The sequence below is a fragment of the Fringilla coelebs genome (assembly GCF_963513975.1).
Source record: "Fringilla coelebs genome assembly, chromosome: 3".
NCBI classification, from domain to species: domain Eukaryota; kingdom Metazoa; phylum Chordata; class Aves; order Passeriformes; family Fringillidae; genus Fringilla; species Fringilla coelebs.
Window position 1 is genome coordinate 62612553 of NC_140030.1, and position 26501 is coordinate 62639053.

General features: G+C 39.0%; 1 protein-coding gene across 1 annotated transcript in view; it reads right to left on the reverse strand.

The window, feature by feature from the left end:
- Positions 1-26501, reverse strand: part of AIG1 (androgen induced 1) — a 123161-nt gene that overhangs the window by 54863 nt on the left and 41797 nt on the right. Inside the window, exon 3 of the mRNA XM_084201888.1 lies at positions 20754-20855. Within this exon, the coding sequence (XP_084058014.1) occupies positions 20754-20855 (102 nt within the window). The remainder of the gene's footprint in view (positions 1-20753; positions 20856-26501) is intronic.

The following is a 26501-nucleotide window of genomic DNA, read 5'->3' on the forward strand; positions in this document are numbered from 1 at the left end:
CATTGCTATGCCCACTCTGATATGGCTGAACTACAGACCCGTGTGCAAGACGTACCCATTTCCCAACTGATCTTCATAGCTGGATTTTCTCACACTAGCTCCTGAAAAGCTTAAAAGCAGCTAAATTTACTTCCCAGTGCAGCTTAAATTCAGGCAATATTTCTGAAGTGACTCTCCAACCTTCTTTTCCCCTATTTGGGATTTAACAAACTCCACCCAAAATTCCACAACACATCTGGCAAACAAGTTATTGTGACTGGCTTATTTAACATCATCCCTTCTGTACTTCCATGTTACCTCCATAAACTACCTTGAAACTGTAAGATGCTGTAAAGAGCTGTTTATGTAAATTTTAAAAAGAATAACATTCTGCCAACTAATTCTATGATACGTTACTAAAATCCAACCTCAAGGTAATTCAGGTATACCCAAAGCTGAGCCTGAAAAAAGCATCACACTTAAAATAGTCACAAACTTGCATGTTGGGGTTAGAAAATGTCTTTCAAAACAAATTTTTGACAGGAAACATTGTTTGGGTACAGCTGAAATTTTATTATTTTAAAAAATTTTCCATGCTTATAAACAATCTAAAAGATCCATCAGGCTACTTCAGTATGGCTGCCCTGGTGGCATTCTGCCTTCTCCCAGCAGTTCTCCAGAACAATGTAACCTCGGAAGAATTTAGTTTTCAAGCACCTGACACAACAGTCTGGGCTGTGGGTTTAGCTTCTGGCTCTCACAACAGTTTTTCCTTCTCTCAACCCAATCAGTTTGGAGTGCAACCATGAAGTACCCATATGAAGATGTACTTCAGGTTTACACTAACTCAGAAGAAATTGTTTTGTGACTTACAGATTTAAAATGTACAAAATATGGAGAAAACCCCATCCTACAACAACAACAACAAAAACTAACCAACCAAAGGAAAAAAACCCAGAAAAAGACTACCATTACAATTTTTTGTCTCCATTAATAATATAAAGAGTAAATACAATCCATAAATGTATGAAAAACTGGTGAATAATGGCTATGCAGACTGCTGGGTGTCTATAAAAATGGTGTGTTTAGGTTTGTCAGATGTGAGACCTTGGAAAGCCCTACCTGTGCTGCATTTATGAGTAGGTACAATATATTTTTGGTAAGTGCTATCATTCTATCCAAGTAAGAGAGAAACAGAGGCTGGCTTATTTCAGGCTGCATAAGGAAAAAAAAAAGAGGAATAATTAATGCAAACTGACAGTCAGGTAAAGTAAAGTGCAGAGTTTGCTGCATGCAATTCCCCTCATGTGGGAGATGTTTTTAGTGTGCAACAAGAATAATGGACTGAGAGAGCTTTAAAATTAGTTTAAGGCAGAGGAACTGCATGCAGGCATAAAGTGGCATCAACAAGTGACAAACTCACATCTGTCTGTAACAGCACCAGAAGCAGCTGAAGCATTACAGCTGGTACTTAGGTCAATCACATGTAAACAGTTTACCATATATAACTCATTTTCTCTGTCAGGCATTAATCCTAATTAAAAGTAGGTGGTGACCATCTTACCTTGCATGTGTGTTGATTTGCTAGGGATGATCAAAATGACCTGCGAGGGGACACCAGACCCATGGATTCATGTAGATCACAGCATAAGGATAGCTCAGGTACCATCCATTAAAAGAGGGTACAGGAACAGTAATAAGAGATTTTGGTGCCTGGGAGGTTGTAGATCATCTCCTGAGATGACACTTTCAAGGGTCTTAACTGGATCACTTTCTCCAAAAAGAGATAAAAGATTTCTCCTTGTATGGAAAACCATGATACAAGATGAGGAATAAAAGACTCTTTTAACAGACCAGTGGAAAGTATAACAAGCTGAAGCTGGAAAAGTTAGAAATTTGGAAAAGAATTAGCAGTGACAGTGAATAATGACAGGAGCAAGCTGCTAAGGAAAACAGAAGATTGCTATCTTTTCAGATCATGACCAAATGCCTTTCTGGAAGACAAACTTCAGCCAAATGAAAATTACTGGGCTCATTACAGGTGCAAGTGAAATGTTATGGCTTGTGTTAAGCAGGAGGTCAGACAAAACCACCTAATATTCTTTTCAGACCTTACATGCCATGGATGTCTCAGTTTGTCTGTACGTATTTTGTTGGTAGGTGAGGACTCACTCTCTGAGTCTGGATGAATCCTTGTCAACAATGAACCAGGAGTGTGTAGCTGTGATTAGCATAATGCACAACCAACCTTATAACTTGCTCCTGACTGGGTATCAGCAAGATCACAACACAGAATCAAGTTGCATCTGTCTGCAAAATACCACCTAGACACACCTATCCCTTAGTTTGCAAGTTGACAAGCCAGCCAACCTCGTGCATTTTTACAGATAAGGAAACAGGAAGCATGTCTGTGCCATGCTCTGGATCATGGTGCAAGGATTTCTGAGATAGAGCCCATGGTGTTCATGCTGAAGTTGGCAGCAGTACAGCCACATCAGCCACCAAAACAGCCCAGCCAAGGAGAAGGCTAACTGGATGCAGGGCCTTCAAGACCAAGAGCTGTACTACATGGGGACAGGCCAGGCCACAGCAAACCCCAGTGATTACCCAGCTGCAGGGTAGGTGGGCATTAGGTCCTCTTGCTGCATGTGGTACTCAGAGGCAAATTGTGTCATGGATTCTCTTCTTCTGGAGCAAGAATGAGGGCTCAGCTCATTGGTCATAACTGGAGCTTAAGTGCTCTGAAAGGACAACTGGCATTCCCTTCCATCAGACTCTCAGCACCTGCTTGGTGACCTGTCTCTTTTTCTCAGCGTAAAATGAATGAAAGCAACTCCAAGTGCAAAATAAATGATGTAGTCACAGTTTACTATGCTTGGTTTTATGCACAGTTTACTATGCTCTAAAGAATAGAAAAATGAACAAGGTGCTAAGAATATGCACTGGACATGCAAAGAGGGTAAATAAAGTAATAATGATGATAATACCATTGCCACCACATAGTTTGTCTTTACGGAAAATATAGAGAGCAACACACTGAAACACCCTGGTTTCCCAGCACAGAGCTCTACACTGACAAGTAAAACACTTGAGGAAAGAAGACAGAACATGGTCTTGAGAGAAAAATGCTGTCCTAAAGGGCTTATGCCACAGGATTGAATGCTGTGAAGAAGCATTCAATTGAAGTAAAAGGGCAAACCAAAAGTGAAATTCAGATGTTCACTCTGCCCTCCTCTTTAGGGTATCAAATGCTCAATTTACATGATTAGTTGATAATCTCAGATTTTATTGAATAAAAAAGATTTTCCAGTCCTTCATGGTATGAAGAAGAGCTTCAAACTGAGACCATAAGGACTAACCTATCAAGATAAAATTCACAAACTTGCATATTTCTGGCCTTCTGCTATATTTAATCTTGACCATTCATACCTTAATATTTGCAAGCTTACACCTCAAAACCACTGACACCTGGTGAAGATAATGATACCAGTGTAGGATGTTCAGGATTAATCTCTGTATTTCATGGAGGTATGTAAAGAAATGCTCAATTAGAACTGGTGCATGAGCAGTACAAGCACCTATGATGCATTCCACAGGATAGCTCCTGAAAGCATCCTGAGTCACTGGTTTTGTGGGAGTATAGTTCCTTGAAAGAATAATGTCCACCTGCAGGGGCAGAGTAATTGGAAAGAGGCACTGGGGATAGGATTTAAACAGTGTCACAGCTACTGGATATCAACTATAAAACATGGTAAACATTTCAAAACCATTTAATAATTGCAAACCAGAAAACTTTAGCATTATAATTGTGTCCTTAAAGTTGAGTTTTTCTGTAATCAGAGAACCTTAAAAGTTGAAAACCCTCCTCTCTCTGTTGTGTACCAATATGATTTCCACAAACACATCAGTTGCTGTACTAGGAACAAAAACAGGATGGGTATTAGACATTGGAAACACTCCATCTGCGTTTACCACAAGGGTAGTTTTCCCCATGGATCATAAGAAGGGCAGACGGGCATTCCCTCGAGGCAAACAGAGATGTTTTCAGAACATTGTGCAACAGGAATACTCCCTGACAACGCGTCTATAACATTATGTTCTAAATACAACTTTCTGTACTGCACCTTAGGCTGTTTGGTGGTGGACATATTTTTCTGCCCATTCATTTTCCCTGAACTTGTTTAGAGACCAGCTGAGATAAACAACATTTTAAAAGCAGGACATCTCATTTAACCACAAAGATGTTCCTTACAAGTCAATAGGTCCATAAAATTTTCTGAAAAACTATCTGTGTATCATCATTACCCAGTTTCTCAATCAGCAAGGTGGAAAAGGTTATGATGAAAGAAATGTACTTAGTCACAGAGTATCTTGTGAGCAGACAGATTCCAACCCACTCCTTGTCCCAGCATCCAGTTTCTTTACAGAGCCTCTATGTGGCCAGAGTTCGATAAAGACGTGAAAAGTGAGACAGTGTCAAATGTCATCCAAGGCTTCCCTGCAGACAGACTTGCAAAAGAAAGGAAAGAAGATTCTGCACTCATTTCAGTCCCACGAGACTTCACTCAACACACAGCTCATCTAAATGCCATCCTAACAACAGGCAAACATCGATCCCTGCCTCGAGGAGTGTGCCTCTTAGAGAGCTCTCCCTGGGTAGCTCACCATCTCCTTTGCACCTCTCTTAGCACAGCAGGTTTGGTAAATGCCCTGCCATGAAGAGAGCAAGTGGAAGAAGATTGTTGACTCTCAAAGTCTGAGCAGCTAGCTTCCCTTTGCATCTCCATGAATTCCAGCTGCAGTAGCCCTCCTCACTGAGGAAAAGTTTTTCTGTGCTGCTGATGGTCCTTTCCATTTCCCATCTGGAGATGGTTAACTGTATCCCATGGGGTCTGAGTTCTAGCAGTAAAAACACTCCAACAAATTCTAGTAAAACTGATTTATTTATATTAACTGGACACTGGATACCCAGATAATACTATATAGAATCATAGAATATCCTGAGTTGGAAGGAACCCATGGGGACCTGTATTTCCCTTCCTTTTCACATTGACATTTCACCTTGACCTGTCCTTTGAAATCAATACTAGGGAAACCTCACATTTTAGTGGTTGGAATTTCAGAACTGAAGAGGTCAGAAGCTGAAAATAATTTAAGCATGACATCTCCTCTGTTTAGGAGAGCTTAAGTACATATGAGGGGCGGAAGTCCCAGCTAAAACTCAAACTTGATGCTATGAGGCTGTGACTTCCCCATAACTTATAGCAAACTCTCTTTCTGCAAAGTCATAATTTTCTGCCATGGAAAAAATTTTATTAGCAGACACTGAGCACATTGCTTCAAATCTTTGAAGGACAAAACACTGCAGAGGGTAAAAGATACATATACATATACATATACATATACATATACATATACATATACATTATGCAGCTACATAAAAGAAGAGATAAATAAAGTGGGGGGAGTGCTGACTAGAGCTGTAAAAATGGTTTTAAGTTGCTAATGTGGAGGAAAAATTACCTATTTGTTGGATATAAAATTTACTACCTTTCCAGAAGGTTATGAATTTGATATCAAAGACTAATTTGGTGCAAGCACATTTCTGCACAAATATCTTTAACATTTGAGCCACTCTTTGGTAAAAGCCAGAAGGCTAAGTTAAATGTTCTTCAAAAGTAAACTACCACAAGTAGATAAAGAAATCAAAATATTATATTTATTTTAAAATCACCACTAACAGGGAGAACCAATTGAATGGCTGCAGAATGCTTTCCACTCCATTTAATCAGGAAAAACCCTCTTGCATTAGGTCACCAATGTGCCTAAGCTGTGGGGCAGAGAAACAATTGTTAGAACTGAGAATGTGAGAATGAAGAAGATCGTTTGCATAAAATACTTGTTCTGTTATTTTGCTTTCTCAGTTTAACTTAGTTTTGAGCCCATCAGTGCAAATGTACCAGCCATGAGAGCTTTTTGCTCTCCTCAGTGCTACATAAATGTATTGCATGAGGTGGAAGAAGACATAACACACCCCAAGGCCACTGCTGGAGGCTTGCTGCTGCTGCTGCTATGGCAGTGGAGCATGCTCTCACTCAGACTCTGCCAGGGAGCATGTATCATTTTGGGATTCATGTCATGGATAAAGGTGGTGTAGTGCAAGATGCAGAAAGGCTTGCTTGGCTGCCTTGTATCTAATTTATGGAGGGTGAACGAAGGCATGAAGTGTTAAGAGAATGCTGCAGACCACACAAGGCTGCAGCCGTGCTGTGGTGCAGCAAACTTAAACAATGCCTTTGCTCCAAGCAAGGACTGACTCCTGGGGAAAGCATTTATTGCCCAGAATTCATCATCAGGAAAATGAAAGAAAACAGGTTTTATTTGTACTGTAAATCATGTACAGGAACAGAATACTTCACTGCAGTCAGAAGCAGATTGAATTCTGGTGTGATATCTGACAAGAGGCAATTTTGTTTTTGTAACTGAGACAAGTTGTATCTTTGAGATAAGGGGACCAATTAACATTTTTGAAGAGTCTTATAATTTTCACTTCAGGAGGAAAAGGTATTGAAATCATATGATGCAGAGGGTCCAGTACTGTAAGAAACTAGGTCTGAGGAATTTGAAGGCACCACAATTGAGCCTTCTGCCTTGTAGGCCAGTGCAGGAAAACTGATGCAAGAGCTCTGGCAGGGAGTGAATGCCTGCCAAATTCCCACTAACTGGTAATAAGGATAGTTGAAGAAATTGGTCTCTGAAAGGAAAAATAAAGCTTGAAACCTCCAACCAACTTCTTCAGGAGCAGAACTACTGCTAAAGAGAGTAGTAGATCCATGTATGTGGATAGATATAGGCTAATGCTTATAAATAGCTCCAAGCTGGCACTGCTACGGCAGGAACAGAAGCCAGACTGGTAACAGCCGGCTTCACTATAGAAATTTTCATCTTAATGCCATCTTCCTTCTTCCTGTAGGAGATGCATTAAAAACAGGCCTGGATAGTATTTTAAAACTCTACCAGGCTTTTAACAAGGTTTCATAAGGTTACATGAGCAATTTTTAAATTTTGTTTTAGAAATTCAGTTCAATCTTTATGCAACACATACTAAAATCCTAGGTTTTACTGTTTACATGAAAATGCCAAGGAATATGACCCTGAAATACGACTTTTACATTCAGTCTAGTAAGTGTTCTCTACAAAAGTAGCAATAGTGGTAAGGAACTTTATACTGAAATTCTTTAGATAAATTTGCCAGATTAAAAAAGCAAATATCCTTTACTCCTTTTGCTGCTGTTAATTTAAAGCAATAGGCAATTTTAATCCTCCAGAAATAATGTCACACCTTTCAATTAAGAAAAGAATATAAAAGCCTAAATAAACTGTCTTCAATACTCTTGTAAAGTTTAATTCATTTGTTTGCAAAGTGATCTGAGATATCTGGAAAATTAAGTACTATTTTCTTTTCCTAGCAAAGGTTAGGTTGGGAATTCTGCTGCAGTAATACACGCGAGACTAGTTTCCATGAACACAACGGAAACACTAGATTCTCAAGTATATTTCATCTGCATGGAGTGCACTGAGTTATACTTACAGAAGTAAGAGAGAAGAGGAAAATCATAGTACTTTTCTACCCTTCTGAGGTTGCTGGGGTTCACATTTCTTGCAAGAGTAAATGAAGATAGTCATGCTATTCTAACATGTACTGACAGGAACTGGCAGGTCTGTGTCACCTGTGAAGGGACCAAGCAGGGGCTAGTTCATTTAAAATGTTGTGCAGTTAAAACATTATCAGAGAATTTTCAAAGCCAAGGAATTTTACATATTACTATTTATATTTTGAAATTGCAGTCACAGAATGTTCAGACTTGCCTGCTCTGCCTAGCAATGTATAGGTGTGATCTTCCTTGAAGAAGTCAACTCAATAAAATACACTTTCAGGTTCACCACAGAATTTTCTTCCTGACACTGTAAAACTTACCAAGAGGCTGTAGAGTATAATATTACATGGTAATGGTATTTCCAGAAAAAAAAAAGAATTGCACATGAATAAGGCAATGAAAGTATGCAGGTAACCATGGCTACTGTTGTGAACTAAATAACATTTTTTATACAGCTGTGAATATTTGTATTACTGCCAGCTAAGCAGTAGAGTTCAGATTTGAGACAGAACTGGTAAACACGGAATTCTTGCCTGAAGAAAGGTACTTCCCAAAGTCAATCCAGGCCTCTACATCGTGCTGCTACTCACTGAGGTGTAACTTTGTCTAGTAAACATACACCTTTTTACATCAGTCAAAATTATCAAAATACAAGGAGTTCCTCATGGCCAGTTCTTACACTTCACTGTCAGTGATCCACTTTTGCACAAGCTATTTTCTGTCTTTTGGGTATTTTTATTTCCTCTTACCCACAATCACAACTAGTGACATAACTTCTGAAATAGCTTTGACTCCATAAATGAGTTTCATACATTTGAAAGATCTTTAAAAAATTTTCAACTTCTCAGCTTTCCTTGATCTTGGTTAGTGGTAACACCCACCCACCCCTTCTGCCCCCGTCTCCCACTTTGGTCCCAACAGCATTCCTGGACAACAAAAGAAAAAAACATTTCCAAAATGACAGGGCAAGGGCATATGAGAGGGAGCTCTTCTCCCTTGACATATTTTCAGTTTCCAAGTTCATCCTTCTTAAATCATCCTTCTGTTTACATACCAGCGTGTCTCTTCTCAAATCAATCATCATCTGAGAAGGAATGGAAACCTAAGGGATTTTCCTCCTTACAGAGAAAAGGTACGCCCAAAATCAAATTATTTGGAATAAGTTGTCAATAGTTACTATACTACAAGAAAACATAAACACAAAAGCAGTTGGTGAGGTGAACCTGTACTTCCAGGGATATAAACAAAATGAAAATAATGAAACGCCTATTGTAACTAAGTGAAGCAGGACTTAGAGCAACATCTCCCTATTCAAAAATTGAGTCACTTCTTCCTTCCAATAGAGCCTAAGTTTGAAACCCAAGTGAATGCCCATTCATAGACTATGAATTTGTTGTCTTTGCCTGGTTTGTAGAGAGTGAATAATTTCTTAACAAAAGTACTGACTAATGAAGCGAACTCAGATTCACTTTGCAGTTCAAACTTTAATAAACTGCCTGTAGCTTCAGGCAAACCACAAATTCCATGTTTTTGTTTCTCCTCTGTAATGCAAGGAAAATACTCTCTTCTGCCAGTCTTTACCTGTCCATTCATTTAGGCTGAGAGAAATTTAAGGACTAAACATCTTTTGTTTGTATCAAAAGAGATCAGCTTAGATAGAATTATAGATATTCTTTAAAATTGTATTATCTACCAATACAATTATTATTATAATAGCTGAATGGCAATATATATAAAGTATTTCTCTCTATGTATGGTGTGTGTGTGCATATATACACAAACACTATACATACACTATGTATACACACAATATACATACATGCATGATAAATATATTACTAAAGATTTACTGTATATAATAATCCTACCAAGCTGATGTAATGGAGAAAAAAAAAACTATGGGAGGCTCAGTAGCACAGTGTTCAGACAAACAACTGGGAGATCTAAAGACCCACAAACTCTGGCAACAGTAGAGGCACCAAGTGTGCAAAGCAGGGCATTCTTTTGGTTTCTGCATGCGCAAAAATGCTGGAAAAAGAGAACTGTTCTGTAAAAACAGTGGTCATAAGAAACCAAATGAAGCTAAATTTCTGCATGTTGGTCTAAAATAAACTATGCAAACAATTTTCAATATACACTGGGTACTTTAAACTTCTATCTCAAGCTTTTTCTCAGTGAAGTACAGTACACACAATTATCACCTCCACATTCTATGGCTCTCTCCAGCTGACTACTATTAGCACCTCTTTATTTCAGTATTTGGTTTCCTCTACTTTGTTTTCTGTCTTCTTCTCCTTAACAACCTATAAGGCTATCACATTTTCTCTTAGCTCCTGACACTTGATTTTCTTTCTCCTTCAAATTCCTTCTTCTTTTCCATCTTTCATTCCTCTGTTTCAGGAGCAGAGACCAAAATACCATCCACCTTAGTCTCTGATCTAAGAATATGAATATTCATCTCCTAACAAGATTTGCAGCTGTATGAATTTTAAAACAACTTGCAGCCAACAAAATTTTGTTTGTTAATGGAGACATCAGTAAATCTGTTAGTAAAAAGGCACTTTTAATGGATGTTTCCTTAATAGAAAATTATATAATTTCCCATTCCTTTATTTTAAAAACTGCCTTAGAATATGAAGTTCAGTAGACTGATGTGCATATTTCCTCTTATCTCATAAACAGTTCACTGAAAAAAAAAATCTACATTACATATTGCATTTGCAAAAGAAGCCACAAAAATGTGCATTGCAGTGACTCAGCAAGTTGGAACCCTGTATACTGGCTTTATAGAAAGCTGGTAAAGCTCAAAATAACAGAATAAAAAGCTAAAAGCCCCAAGAAGCATATAAAATTTCTTCCTGTTGGAAATAAACTGAAAGATGTGATTTGACTGTTACAGCCATTTTTATAAAGAATTTCCTTTCTAAGTATATTTGACTTTCTATAGCATGCCTTACATCAGCCTAGAATTTTTATGATACATCAGGAGCACTAAATTTGAACATAACCATGGGTAATGTTATTATTTGTAGTAGAGGCCACTTGTGTTGTGCAGCAGAATGGACAAACTCTCTTAGTTGCATTTGCATCCATGAACCTCAGAGGAATCTGCAGAGGCAATTCCTCTCTTCGCTGTAACTGAATGAATGGGATGGTGAGGCACGTGAATGGGAAATCCCTCAGAGGTCTCAGCAAGCCCCAGCATGGTGAGGAGCAGAGGGCAGGCACAGACAGCCTGGTCTGGCACAGCAGCCCAGCCCTGCCTGGGACACTTCACAGCCAGAATCAGAGGCAGAGTAGCATAAGCCTCTGACAGACAGCAGTGTTTTTCCAGCTACCATCACAAAACCCCACAAAACACAGGCACTAGCTTATGAAGACATAAGAAATGCTTTTGATCAAACATTACATATTTTCCCTCAGATTGTTTAGTAAAATAGATCCAGGAATAAAAATAGAAATATAAAAATGGGGTTTAAAAGCAGCACTTCAAACATCCAGCATTCCTTGTTTTGAAGAGAAAGCAAGGTGTGAAGAATTGAAGGGTATCAGTTAATAATGCAATGGAGATGAAAGAGCAAATCATGTTTGGTCCGCCTTTTGGTCCGCCACTCGTCCGCCTTTTGCCATTTTGAGACACTTCACACCATCTGCTATTTCTCCATGGTAAGAGTTGTTTCCTGCTCACATAACTCTGGTGTCAGAGGGAAGGAAAGGGTCACCTTAGTCAGACTTGTGGTCTCTGACAGAAACAAGACACCTCTGAAAGGTTATGGCTTTTCCTGAGTAGGGCACCAGGATGGAACTTGGGTAAAGATCCAAAGGTAGAAGGGACAATTGTAGAACTGCATGATTAATGGCAATGGCTTACACATCTGTCAAAAACATTCTCTGTGCTACCTCCGGTTACTAAAAATGTGCACTGTTTTTATTTCTTTGTATCTATGTGGGAAATTTTAAAATATGATGATTGAACATAACAGGTTTTGTTAAAGCTTAGTCTTCCAAGAGCAGAGGTCCTAAGGTTGTCCCCAAATTCTTGATTTCTGCCTATCAGCATGTATAAAACATTACTGCTGTGGCACTATTTCAACATATTAATCATCTGAATATGAAATTACTTCTGCAGAAATGCTGTCTGTTTCCAAATACGAAGACACATAGAAGACAGCATTTAACAAAGAAAAAAGCTACTTCTAAAAAGTGGTAATTTTTTACAAAAACAATGTCAAAATATTTCTTTGTATTAGTTTCCCTGAAGCAATAATGATCTCTGGATACAGGGAGAAGCAGTATTTTTTATTCCATCAACTTCAAGGGCTGGAAAAAGCATATAAGCTTTTGGGCTCAGATTCCCTGCCCCAGGTCTGCTGATTCTTCTGGTATTGTGTCCATGTGAAATAACCCACTTTCCAACAATGATAAATAGGTAAAAATCTGGTCACTGAGCTAATACATATGCCTTCAATTGAAGGAAAAGCTGTCTGCCAAGCTTCAATCAAGTAGATCATAGGTCTGTGAAAAAAAGAATCTAAAAGGATGGAATTCAGTTGCTATAGTGGCACATTAAACAAATAAATGAGATACCATGGAATGCTGCAAAATATTTGTGGTCTGATTAAGTCATATTTGCCACATGTGTGAACACTAACAGCACAGTTTAGTAAAGTGGGTACAATATAGTACAGTCCCACTTTTACTGTATGCTAAGTCTAACTCTTTTCTGGGTGCTAATGGTAACCAGTGTGTCCAAGGGTACATAACACTGCATTTCCCTGTAATCATAGGGCAAAACATAGTCCCTTAAATACATAAAGGTACACAATAAATGCCTATTAAACTATTGTACCTTCAAAGAGATATTTGCATCCTTCCTCATGTTTGTGAGACCTGCTAAGGAGACAAAGCTCTTCATCACGATAGCCTCCAGGATGCTCACGTATGGGGTGTTTATTGGAGTACAAAACTTGTAGCTGGCAGCTGACTTATTAAACCTCCATCAATATAACCCATCCTCCCCCAATACTTAATTTTTTCCAGTGAAATGTTCTATTTTCTTGATAAAAGACTTTGGATATACTCATTATTAGTCATAACAATCTATCCCGTAATGTTTGACTCTACTATCTGCCTATGCTCTCTGGAAAAAAAACTCAGGGAAGAAACCAAAAATCTGTTCTGTTGAAAGATAAAACAAGTGTTTGATTCAGCAGAGAGAAGAAAGCACATATATTTTTTTATTGAAAAGGCATACTACTTATTAATGCATTTTGCACTGATTTTAAAGTTGAACATTTATTTACATTTATACCCTGTAACTATATATCTGATATATGGTGCAGTAGCACCAGAAAATGTACCAACTTAGGCATTACAGAAGAGCTGTCCACAGCTCCAGCAGTGTCTATGGCAAGCAATATAAGCTGCACAAAAAGTGAATGTTAACACAAAACCAGCATTCCTAATATTGTCAGAACTATGTGACTGAACCAAATGCATGTCCATCCCACATCACTGCTGGTGTAACAACAAACCTAACAGTCCAGGGCCAAACTCCGCTTCTAGGAAACATAGCTCAGTACTCCACACTCAGAGAAAGGCTAAGACTCCCTTCATGTGTCCTTTGGGGGCTTTTCTTTGGTCATTCGCTTTGTGCCCATAGTAATCACTCTAACAAACATCTGTATGAGCAACTTCCGCTGAAAATCTGGCTTTAAGCTTTCATTATCAGTATGATTACTATCAGCATAATTACTACTTCCAGAGTTACACCTAGCTTTGGCTGTTAAAGAGGGCAGTTTGAAATACAGACAGAACACCTCTTTACCTCTGGTATTTCAAATATGCGACCTTCCAGCTCACCTGCAACCTTCAGCAAACTGCATCTGTTTTAATATGCAATACATTTCACACTTCACAGCTGATATTGAAAAAAAGGGTCTTTTCTAAACAAAGGATGCTGTTTTGAGGGTCAGATGATCAAAATTATGTACAGCGTTGTCAGATAAAAATATAGACAGACGCAAGGACATCAATGTCATTCTACAGATGTCACACAGGAAGTTTTATATGAACACAGGTTTCATACTCTTGCTTGGCTGTGGATGGTTTTAATCCTAAACTTTTTCCAAGGTTCTGAAGCTCCTGGCATGGCACTGTGCAAATATTACTTTACCTGACCAGTAAACTTATATCCAACGACAACAGAAACAATTCTTCTCCTCAGAGCAGCACCATATGCCATTTCCTTGCTCTCAATTCCTCAAACGAATAAATTTCAGGGAAGTCTACCCAGTGATGAGATGGAAGAAAACATACTCTTTATTTCATCTGTTTATTTCCTTGCTTCTCTCTTCCTCCTCCTCCTCCCTGAAGTCCTCTTTAACATTTTGAGTTTCTTCCAGATTGTCTACATTATTCTGTGGCTCCTTTTTTATTCACTTGCCTCATCTGTTATTTTTCTTTGCTTTTTTTTCCCCCTAGGTAGGAGTTGGAACAGCATCAGCTGACTATTTAATTCATCTCTTTCCTCCTGCCTGTCTTTTCCTCTCATTCAACCATATTTCCCTAACCACCCTTTTTTGTGCTCTCTCACTGGCTCTCTCCCCTTCTCGCTTCCCTTGGTTGTAACTCTGCAACTTGGTGTTGACACTAGATGCTCTCATGCTCTCTGCTAGAAGACTGAGTTACGTGACCTTGTCAACAGAAGGTGGTTAAATTTCTTGAAAGAGATTTCATCTGGGGATTTCAGCTCTCAGGCCTTTAATTTTCAATGTTCACACCCAGAATAGGGCTTGCAGGTTTTGCTATTATTAAGCGCTCGGGTTCCTTGTTACTAAGGTTTAGGGATGTTTATATCAGGAGGAGCCTCTGTGTGGGTTTTCTCCAGATTAGTGGAAATAGCAAACAATCGGAAAAATTCAGCATGTGTGTCCAGTTAAAAAACTGTCTTCACCTTACCCTGATGAGTGTTCTCTGGCAGATACGTAACACGGTTAAGGCCAGCTTCCCACATCACAAAAACTGCTGTGCTGTTACTGTGTTAGGTAAAGGGGTTTTCCTAATGCCTCCAGAGGATGCTGTTTGGACAACAAGGACTTCTTCACCCTAGCAGCCTCTCTCAGTTTTCAGATGCTATGCTGTCAGAGGTTTTGACATACCACCAATTTCCAAGCCCTTCACACAGGTAAGAGAAAATTAAAAAAAATCTTTTAAGCTGGTGTTGTTTTTCTCCCCAGAGCAGGGAGACAATTGGTACCCCTGTAGTTACACTCCAGTGGTGGAACTGGCAGATAATGAGGAGAGATAACAGACGGAGCCACGTAACTGCAGCATAAACATGCAAAAAGTGTACAAATTCAACAACACTATTTTCATGGGTTTTGCAAATATCCTGAGTCCCCAGGCAACCAGCTTCAATTGTTATTCTCTCCATCAGATGTTTAAATAGTGGTCTAGGAGTGGTTATTCTGTTGGAAATTAAATTAAAAATTTTCCCTGATTTTTATCAGAAAACCTTGCAACTTATGTAGAAAGTGGGACCACCTTCCTGAAGCACTGAAAATTTTATTCACACCTAACATATGAAAATATTGTAAATAAATTAAGAAGAGCACTTGAGTTGTACTATCCTTGAAACACATTTATTTGATTTAGAAAATGAATCCCAGAAAAATGTAAATAGGCAGAAGCATGAAGCATTACAAAGCTGCACTACATTTCACAAGCAGAGCCCATCCATGGGATGTGCTATGTTAGGAAAGCATCCCCAGGAAGTAAAATGCACTGTTTCAAATTAACAATTGCTGAAAAGGATTTTTAGGTCTACATGGAGAGAAACAACCTGATGAAAAACAGAGTATCTCCTTGTTCATACATCAGAGTGACCACTGTGTATCACCTGACTGGTGCCTAATGGAGAGATGGGTTTGTCAAATAACTCACCACTTATGGACATTCCAATCTCTGTGTTCAGGTCACGATGGATTTTGATTTTTGCATGCCTTTTCTATTGTTCTTGGTAAATCATCAAGGAAAAAGGATTTATACCAGAGAAATAACTTTCATAAAATCACAGAATGATTTGGATTGTAGGAGACCTTAAAGATCATCTAGTTCTGACCACTCTGCCATAGGGAGGGACCCCTTCCATTAGATAGATTGCTCAGAGTCCCATCCAACCGGGCCTTGAACACTTCAAGGGACAAGACATTCACAGCTTCTCTGGACAACCTGTTCCAGTGCTTCACAACCCTCACAGGAAAGAATTTCTTCCTAATGTCTAATTAACTAACCTGCCCTCTTTCAGTTTGAAGCCATTGTCCTGTCACTACATATCCTTGTCCTGTCACTATAGATCCTTGTAAAAAGTCCCTCCAGCTGTCTTGAAGGACCACTTCAGGTACCGAAAGATTGGAATAAAGTCACTCTGGAGCCATCACTTCTCCAGGCTGAACAATGTCAATTCTCTCATCCTTTCCCCATAGAAGAGATGTTACATCCCTGTAATCACCTTTGTGGCACTCCTCCAGACTCATTCCAACAGGATTATGTCCTTTCCACAATTAAAACAAAAAGACACACAAACCATGGCCACCAGGCCTTGGACAAGGCTGCCAGGACAAACAATTGGAGAGGTCGCTGGTGTGATATTGTACCACTCTCCCATAGGCTCAACTTTTCAGCTGAGTAGTCAGCGATAAGAAAAGGGAGACAATTTGTGATAAACACCTCTTGGACAGGCTCCTTCCTCTTCCTTCTTCTCTCCTTCCTTTAACTGCTATTTGTCCAAGTTTTTGTGCATTCTCTTGAATACTAGAACAGAGTGTAAGTCTTTCTAGAAATGCCTTTGTTTCCCATTTCCCGAAAGCAGCTTTAAAAATAACAGAGTACAAAACTGGAAGAGCTTATATAGACTGTAGTGGCACAGAACTCAGAAAATAATCATTTTTCCAACTCCACAGATGCAGAGCATATTTCTCTTCCCCCCTTCCTGACCTCTCCTCTAGGGTCTTCATATGAAGACATTACTTTGTTTCCGACCTCCAGAGCATTTCAACTCCTCAGTAAGTAATTTCTATCTCTGTATTTTGCTTTCCTTCCCACAAACAAAAGATGATTCACATTTTTAAAACAAATTTGAGACAGCATCTGCAAAAACCAAAGAAGGACTTTTGCTGAAATGGTATGCTAACTTGGACAGATACTGCAGGCAGTCCTGCCATGTAACCTGGCTCAAAATCAGCAATGCTCAAGCGTAAATTAATTCAGTCTACATATCTGTTTATGTGGGCATTGGTTAGAATACGGGCAACCTCTAGTTTTACAGCCTGGGCTAATATTAAAGAGAATATAATTTCTGGAAGAATTATCCATGCATCAACCTGGCCAGCCCCAGCACAAAAAGTTGCAAGGAATGAGCTGAAAAAAATCCTACTACTATGACACATCCATTTTACACACTAAAGGTTAGTCTTCAATTAAAAATTCCTCATATTGATAAAGATCAGATAGCCAGCCATCAGAAAATGTAAAAGAGTATTTCCCATGGAAAATATGCATTTGGAATTATGAACTGATATGGTTCCAAACTGCAGGACAGTCTCCAGAAAACAAATGACATCTTTGATGAAAGAGTTCAGCAATTTGGCAACTGAAATTGTAGCCCACAAAGATGAATTCATCTGCATAACTAATAAATCCAGGAAGTGCACTTCACAGTTCAGAAACAGACCAAGGCTGAGACACAGCTCTACTCTGCAACAACTCTCTTTAGACAGGTAGTTATATCTGTGGACAGAAGCTTAGCTTCAACTACTCAAATGTGCTCCTTCAGATAATAAACAGAAATTAAATCCTTGGGTTGGTCAAATCACCAGCAACCCTGCTATTGATTTCCATGGTCATTTATCAAGTCATAGTGATACCATTGGTTATGGATTAATGAACTGACTGAGATGATGCAATACATCAGTTTTATGGCACAGTAGAACTCTGTTCTTTCACAAGTGTATGAATCTGCACATATGAGGTACTATCTGGTACCATAAGGCATCACTTTATACACAGATTTTCCCAAATACAGGAATTATATTTGTAACTAATACAGGGTGTGGGGTTGTGTATATATTATATATATATATATATATATATATATATATATATATATATATATATATACACAAATATATACATAGTTAATAGAAAGATGTTCTTGAAACTATATGCAATTTTATGCTGAATAGGTTCTGCATAGCAATAAGCCTCTCCTCTTTTTCTATGAAAATTTATAAAAAATATTAAAATTGAATTGGTAATGGGACTGCATATTTCCAAGGTTCATTTCCCATTTCTAGAAAGGAAGTTTTCCTATAATTCTGATTTTTTTTAATATTGAAAAGGTGCTGCTATGAAGGACCAGTATCTCTGAGTATTAACAAGACATTACAGTGTGTTAAAGAAAATAGGGGTTTAGATATGGACAATGTTGTAACTGCAAAAAACGTATGGGAAAGGAGGAAAAGCAAAAGGAGAAGGAGAATTAATTACTACAAGCTTAAAAAGCAGCAGGCACTGCAGCCCAAACCACTTCTTCCTGAGCTGACACTAAATTGGATGAGCTTTTCAAACAATTTCTTCACAGAGCCTTCAAGATAGTTACCTAAAATGCTTCTAAAGTATGAATACTCTCAAATATTTTAATACATGTCCATATTACTAAAGGAAATATGATTGCTGTTATTACACCCAGATTTCATGACTCTTCACTCCTTTTCTATGTATGCATTTTGCAGGTTGATGTTGACACTTGAGCAAGTATCTACAGCTGATCATAATACAGTAGAAGGCTTTTTAATTGTGCTTTTTTTTTTTTTTTTTTTTGTGCTAAAGAAATATTTTGGGGAAATTGCTGTGAAAAAATTCTGGATAGAGTGTTCCCAGGTTAAGTAACGTTTGACCTCAGATCCTTAGGAGCTGTACCAGGTACTTTGTGGGAAGCTCACACAAAAGTGGGATTAATCAGCAATGTGACAGAAGCTAAACAACCCACCTCTCACTGACAGATGAGAGTCTCTTGTATGAGTTTTGTTGTGCAAGGTTGGGCTCCAGCATGGCCACTCTTGCTTTCAGAATAGTTATCATTCCATGTACACAACTGCTGTCAAAATGTGCAGGAATACATGGGAATAAATGTTTATTTCAGTACAAAGCAATAGCCAGGGATCCTGACTTTTCTAAATTATTCCCAGAGGTCCTACCCTTTCACCAAGTGGGCCTCTATCATATTCTGTAAAATTTGCCGTGTCAAAATTTTAACTACTACTAAGTGGGGTGCAAGCATTCTTAAGGTAGTTTAATAACCCTTTCATGATGAGCAATGCATCAGAATTAATTAGCATGAAAGCTGGTGAGGATAAGATGATGGATAAAACATCAGAAAGAATGTACTAAATGTGGTGAAAAGCCCCACAGCCATTAGCTTCCCTTGTGATCTAACTGAAGAACACCTGGATAAATGGAGACTGACACAGAAACCAATTCCTCTACAAAAGTCTTTCAAAAATGCTTTCTATATTATTTCAAGTTGAAAAAAAAAGTCTAAAATAGTTGGACACAATACATTTCAGCAAACTCTATGATATCAAAAAACCTTAAACAAAAGACCTCTTCACATATCTCACTAAATATACATTTCTACAAAGCAACATGAGCTTGAGTTGCCTTTTAGTTATGGCACAGAGAAGACTTCCTGAATACCTATGGCCTTTTGCTGCCAACTGCTTCACAACGTACATTCATGAAAAATGTTATAGGTTAGACACTTCCAGTATATGGAATGTCACCTGAAAGAAATGTCATCAGAGCTGGGACTGATCTGTTGTGGGGAAAAAAATCAAGATGTGCATGGTTTAGCAGTGTTTCAAGTTTTCAGTTCATAAACTCAAAGTTCAGGGGACGACAGCCTGAACAAATATAGCAGGAATCAGACTCTTTTCTCAGCTCTAGACACACATAATATCATGCTGTTCCTTTCAAAACATCATAAAACAGTACAGTATCTAGCAGAAGCTGGTGCTCCTTTTGTTGGTAGCATCTCTCATATCGCTTGTTTGACACAAAATCTGGGGAACAAATAAAACAGCAATGTCATCTGCCCCACTCCACAACAGAACCATTTATCAAGCGCAGCAATGGTGGGCAAATCTTGATCTGCTGTGGTGATAAAGTGCACACACCTGGAAGGATGAATTCTGCTGTCGCCTAGTGATGAACAGCAGTGCCAAATGGTTTGCCACATCTTGATGAGGAAAACAAAGTAATAATGAAACATTTTGCACAGATGCAACTAGAGAAGTAAACATGACACTTTTCAGCTCCAAATGCTGCATCAACAGTGGAAAGTACCTGATGGCAAATTGTGGCCTTAACTTTCCCTTGGCATTTAAATATATAGTTGAGAGAAAGGATGTCTGACTTCACATAGCAGAGAGGGATTAAAAGGTCAGATTTCTTCTCAGGAAACTACCTTTATGAATACCAATGCAACAATTTTAAAGCTTTGCATTGATACATATAATTCCACATTATTAAAAATATTCAGATACAGGCTCTGATACATAAGTTTGGTGTGCTTGAATTATTTTTCTAAAAACACCCAAGTCCAAAAAATAGAGATTTTTTGAAAAAGCATTTTAAACCAAAAGGTTTTCATCATGAATTATTCTTTGGCAGACTGGTAAAGAAACATTCAATTAAGTGTTTCTGTCATTTTAGAGCAAGATTTGTCAAATTCAGAACCTCTGTTTTATGGAACAGTCTCTTCCTCATGACCATGGTGACATTTCTCTGGGAAAGTTACCTTATACAGGAAAGAGCTGACCCCCACAACAAGCCTGGGATGTAGGACATGTAAGTTCAAATCTCCAGTTTCAACCTAGTAAGGATTCAAATACGACTCCAGGAGACAAAGAAGGAAAGATGTTACTCTTCCTTGCAAATCACATTCCTTAATCACTTCTGAGGGGATTAGCACCAAGAGTATGCAGAATCATGCATGGAGAAATCAGTGTCTTACACTTTTGTTTATGCAGGAAGTGTTTACATTACTTTACTCACCATTCCATGATTTAGCCACGCTGGTATAAAATTATCAAGCAGCTTTGGGTAAACCAGTTCCCTGTCATAGATATAGATGCTCCAAAACATCGTCACAACAAACTAAGGAGAAAAAAAAAGACAAGACATTTTTAAATATATGCTTCTGAAAAATTAGTTGCATTCTTTAGATAGAAAAATGGGTCACTTAGCAAATGATTTAGAGATAGACATGGGCATTATTGTTCTTTGACCAAATACTGTTTGAATCTGGATTACTCTTTGCATTCACTGAGGTTTTAACTTTTCTTCTTTTTTTTCTTTCCTTAACTTTTAGCCAGGAAAAAAAATCTCATTTTTTGACTTACATGCCTGTGGCCAAATTACAAGTGAATATTAGATTTTAGTAGCAGATGTGGCACATAAATAATGTTTCTCCACTAACAGGATAGAAAACAAATGGAAAATCAGCTAAAATATCACTTGGAATTCATACAACATATCAATATGAAACATTCACTCCTGAACAGAGGCCTGTAAATTCATATTTGCACTTTTCTGAGTCAGCTTTTAAAAAAAACCCAAAGAACCTGTGATGACTTCACACATTTCATGGACTGGGATCCACAGAGATGAGGTCTAGTACCCTGCTCATTTGTCATTATGAAATTTGGCTTGGTTCTTCTCAGAGACTATTTACTAGGGGTCCAGAAAACAACCATTATTTCCTGTAGACTGAGGATAGGACAAATGGATCAGATTAAGTTTACAGTAGGCTAAATTTCTGCCAAAGTGTTCCCATGTTCTTTTCAGTTATCCTGATGTCTGAAAGGCAAAGACAATACAAACCCACAAAAATGTACAGAAATAATAGTTTTAGCTTACCTTAGCTGTGGCAAGTAAGTATTTTTCTAATTAAAACACCACTGCTTTCTTACCTTGAATTTGAATTATAGTTTTCTAGTAATAAAAAGGCTTATTGTTCACAGCAGTAAAACCCAATACCTGGGCCAGGAGCTTTTCAATGACCATTTACAGGGGCTCTCTAAACAGTAATGCTAAATCGAAGTTCAAAGAGTGAGAGCCAAAAGATAGAACTTTCACTGAGATAGAAGGGAAGTATTCAGTTACGTCCAAACTGATGTGGCTCATGATCTTACAGATCATTTATAGGATCAGTGAAAGAAATATGGGGTGAGCATAGCACATCCTGCCAATTACTAGCGTGTATAATAGTGTAGGCATAAGTTATTTCATTAGCTTCTGACTTTAGAAAGTTAAATTGAGGTTTGCAGTTAATCAATAGCACCTTGTTCTAACCACAGACATGCAGAATTCGGCCAGCCAGTTATGTGAATGACCTGAACCAGCACACTGTTCCCTCAGTGTGCATACAGTACATAGTTTCTTGGTTTCCAGCACAGTTGTCCATGTGTTACGACAGCTATCGGTGCCTGCTCAGAATAAGCTTGGACTATTTGATTAGTGCACAGAGGCCCAGAAAAAAAAAAAAAGTTATGATGGACAGCCCAAAAAGTATTTCAAGTGTAAAGCACCCCACAAGAAATCTCTCTTCTGGGTCAGTCTTGGCATTGGCACAGCACAGCTCTTTACGCACCTGCTGACACGTAAGTGCCAAGATAGGAATAGCTGAACAGCAGGAAAAATGGAAGCAAAGTATCCTCTTCTCTATAGGCTTCCTAGAAGTCATGTATTATCACAGTGGGTCTCTGAGAACCTGCTAAGATCAACTGGGGCATAAAAACATCTTCTCAGGCATATGAAGACCAAGATTGATAATGTTTTTTTTTTTCCCAAGGAAGTTTCAAAACAAGAAAAATCAACCAGGATTAGGTTGGACTTTATTACACTGAATAGAACAGAGCTAGCATGTTTTGACCTGTGATTTTTGTGTAGAGCAGAATAAAACAGTAGACTTTGTCAAGGAGGTAAAGACAAGAAAAGAGGGGACATGCCATCTGTCCCTTAACCAAAGTCAGCCAATGGATGGAACAGGATCAGCCTAGCTGGTTGCAACCATCTGGAGCTACAGACGGCAAATGCTGCTTAGCAAAGCACTATCACATGGCAGACATAAGGTAAAGGAAGTGCACAAAACCAAACGTGTTACAGAACTAACCTGTCCCAGAGGATGACCTGGTATGAGACTTAACACAACACCCTGGGGAAGATTCCTTCCAGTTTCTGAATGGTTCAACTTACTCTTCTTTACAATTAGTTCATTTGGATAAAATGAACTACAAAAATTAACTATTTTGATAAAAGGAATTATAATGAGGGCTTGCAACATAGTTACTTTGGCTGCTTCTGAATTTGTTTACTTTGATTAATGAGCAACTGTTGGTCTGGTACTTTTAAGTCCTCTCTACTATGCTTAAATTTTGCAACTGGCAGACTTTTTATTTGGGCTGGGCTTTGCTAAGATCCCACATGCCCATGTAGTGCCAGTCCATGACACAACTGAGCTGCTCCTTTATACTCCCTCTTGTAATGTCCCAGACCTGCAGGATGAGTTTCTTATGCTTTTTTAATACCTAAGGCAGCACACAGGAGAAATGAGACAACATTCTCAGGAGGTTAAACAACAAACTTTCATTCGCAAACATTAGAAAATAAGGGTACTTGGCAAATTTTAAAGTAACATTCAATCAAAATCAAGCATTTCACAAGGCATTGGCTTAGTGAACTCCAAACCATTCAACTCTTAAATTACCCAGATTTTGAGAAGAAGAAATCAGGGGAGGAAGAGAGAAAGATTAAAAATCATTGTTTGAATTCCAGTGTGATCTCTACTGTGTGATCTCAACTACTGTGAAATCTTAACAGTGGGCTGTGACCAAATGTGCCTATGCAACTGCTTTTATCTGCCCTGATCTCTCAGTGCATTTTCCCTTTGGTGGTGCTTTTGCTGTCCCAGTAGCTAATAGCCATTTTGGGGCTGGACTAGAGACTTGTCTAGCGGTGGGGTGGAGCAGTGGGGGTGCGGTGGGGGTGGAGCAGTGCACCATTCCACCTATGCAGGAAACACCCTGTCCCTGTGCCTTTGGTTGTTTAAAGTACATGACCCCACCAGAAAAATGGGAAACAGGATCTTCTTCTTCCATGGTGGCAGTAGTGGGATTCTAACCTAGCAGAGAAAGGGAGGAAAAAAAGGAGAGGAAAAAGAGGAAAGTGTACAAGAAATCATACCTTGGACAACTGCTACTTCAATAATCAAAAATAGAAGTCCAGTCAGTATAGGGATTCCAACCTATGCAAGCCATCATCCCTCACCTTGTCAGTTCCAAAGATGGCAAGAAAGATGCAAACCAGGATCTGGGGGGAAGAGTTCATGAAACCAGTCTTTTGGCTGCAGTGACTGGAAGAGTTCAGCAGACTGGTTGGCAATTTTCTTTACTTTTACTTGTGCTGCTTAAAATAGCATTTTCCTATTGGTGAGGTTCAGCATTTCACATAGTCCTCACCCATTTAGTAACAATTTATCGAGGATTAGACAATTTTATAAAATATTTTTTGATACTTGCTGGACTTCTAAGTTGAGCTTCAAAATGGCCTAATGAGTCCAATTTAAGATTCTCTATTGCAATGTGATTGTATGCTTCACCAAAAAATAGAAAACTTAAGGATAAGGCAAATTTTCAACAGTTAGGCTGCCTTACATTTTGGAGCTGATAGTTTTGCAAGTCCAGGTATCATAGTAACCTGAACACATTTCCTGTATTACCACCCTTGTCCCTTCCACTAGTGTGGTTTCGGGGGGGTTCCCAGAGTCCATATTACAGTCAATTATCTTATTACAATGCTAGAGATCCAAATGCCAGGATAAGGGGGAATATCAGGGTGCACCAAGGGAAAGTTACATCAAGTGCAAGTTTTTAGTCTGGTTGCCTCAGGGGGGTTAAAGGTATAACAAACACTCGAGCCATTTCTATCTACTTGGCATATTTTTCTAGACAGGGTCCTGGGTTCAAATCAAATACCTTCCTAACTTACTAAACCCTTCACTGGTTTCCAAATCCAAAATCCTTTCTTCTGACATCTTGCCCACTTAAGACTTCTTTGCTTACAGCTGAAGAAAACTTTCCAGCCGCTGCCTCAGTCTCCGTCAACCCCCTTCTCTGTACGATCACGCTTCATACATCACTTTCCACTACTACGTGTGGTTCCTCTGGCATCAAACTACACTTCTTTCTCAGTTCAAAGTAATTTTATACCTTGTTCTGAGGAGGTAGGAAGGGGTATACAAATCTGATTTCATAATCATATGAAATCCTGTCTGAGCTTCCAAGCTAAATTCAGGAAGGAATCTTTTCCACCTGCTGTGGCAACCAGAGAGAAGACACAAACAGCCCAAAACAATGCTTGTGACATTTATACACATACTGCAAAACTACTGAGGCAAAACAGATACAAATATAAATATCACAAAACATATTAAGATAAAAACATGAACAAACAGTCACTGCAGCAAAAAACCATGTAAATCTTCAGTCCTGTGGCCACTTCATCTTTTCACAGCCACATCTTTGCATGGAATGCTGGTAGAAGGAGAGACAAAAAACTGATTCCTACTTGGACCAGTTTTAAAAAGCAAGAATTATCCATCTGCTGTTAATTTTGTGTTCTCTGCCATGGGCATCTTTGGTTACCCATGCATGCATGTTCAGGGGGGTCTTTAATACCAGCAGGACTTCCCCGATAGCCGGGAGGCCTACCAGTACTGGCTGGCCAGGAAAATGTGTGGGGTTCCAGGGATCATCAGTCCTTTTATTTCTGGAAGGTGTGGTAGGTGTCGTGGGACAAAATGCTGTAAGTCATGGACATCCACTTACTCTCCATGGGCCACTGACTTGGGTCACAGTGTCCCACAGTTGATCAGGCACCTTTGGTGTCTCAAAAACCATTTCAGGAGACCATTTGTCCTTTCTACTATCCCACTGGCTTGTGGATGTGGTGTAGGGGGCATGGAACACACAGTAACTCTTCAGTTCTCGCCCGATCCTGGACAATTCCTGCTGTGAAATGACTGCCATTATCTGACTGCATTGATTTTGGTTTAGGAAGGAAACTGAATCATAATTTTAATCCTTTCACAGTACTTTCCCCTGTAGACCATGCCACTGCTTTAGCCCGCACCCAACTTGACACTGTTTGAGCACCTATCAGCATGTATTATTTTGCTCCTGATTTGTTAAAAGGACCAATGCAGTCTACTTGCCAAATTTCCCACAACTCCTTTCCCATCCTTAGGTGCAGGGGGGAAATGTGCAGGGGGTGTTTCCGGATGCAGCAGTGGCTGCAGACAGAAATGACTGTTTTGGGTGACAGGCCATCCTCTACTTACCACCTCTCTTAACAAGTCTTTCATCCCAGAGTGGCCATGCTTCACAGGCAGCCATTCCAAGAAATATCTCCATTTCTCTTCTTATTCTGCTTCCTTTTCCTCAGCTAAGACAGCCAACTGAGTGACAGAGTCCACTTGGTCATTTAAGATGTGGGCTGGATGATCCCCCTTCTGATGGGCTGGTACCCATCCAACTGATAACATTTTGGATCTTGCACTTTTCAGAATTTCTCCCCATTTCTCTTTCATTCATACCAGCAGCTTTTATATCTGTGTGTGCCAGTGGCTAATAGCCAGTCTGGGTCTGGATTAGAAGCTCCAGGGGGTGTGGTATCATCCCACCAATGCAGGACTTGCCCTGCCCCTCTTCCTCCTTTCCTTTAGTTGTTCTGAGCCAGTACTCA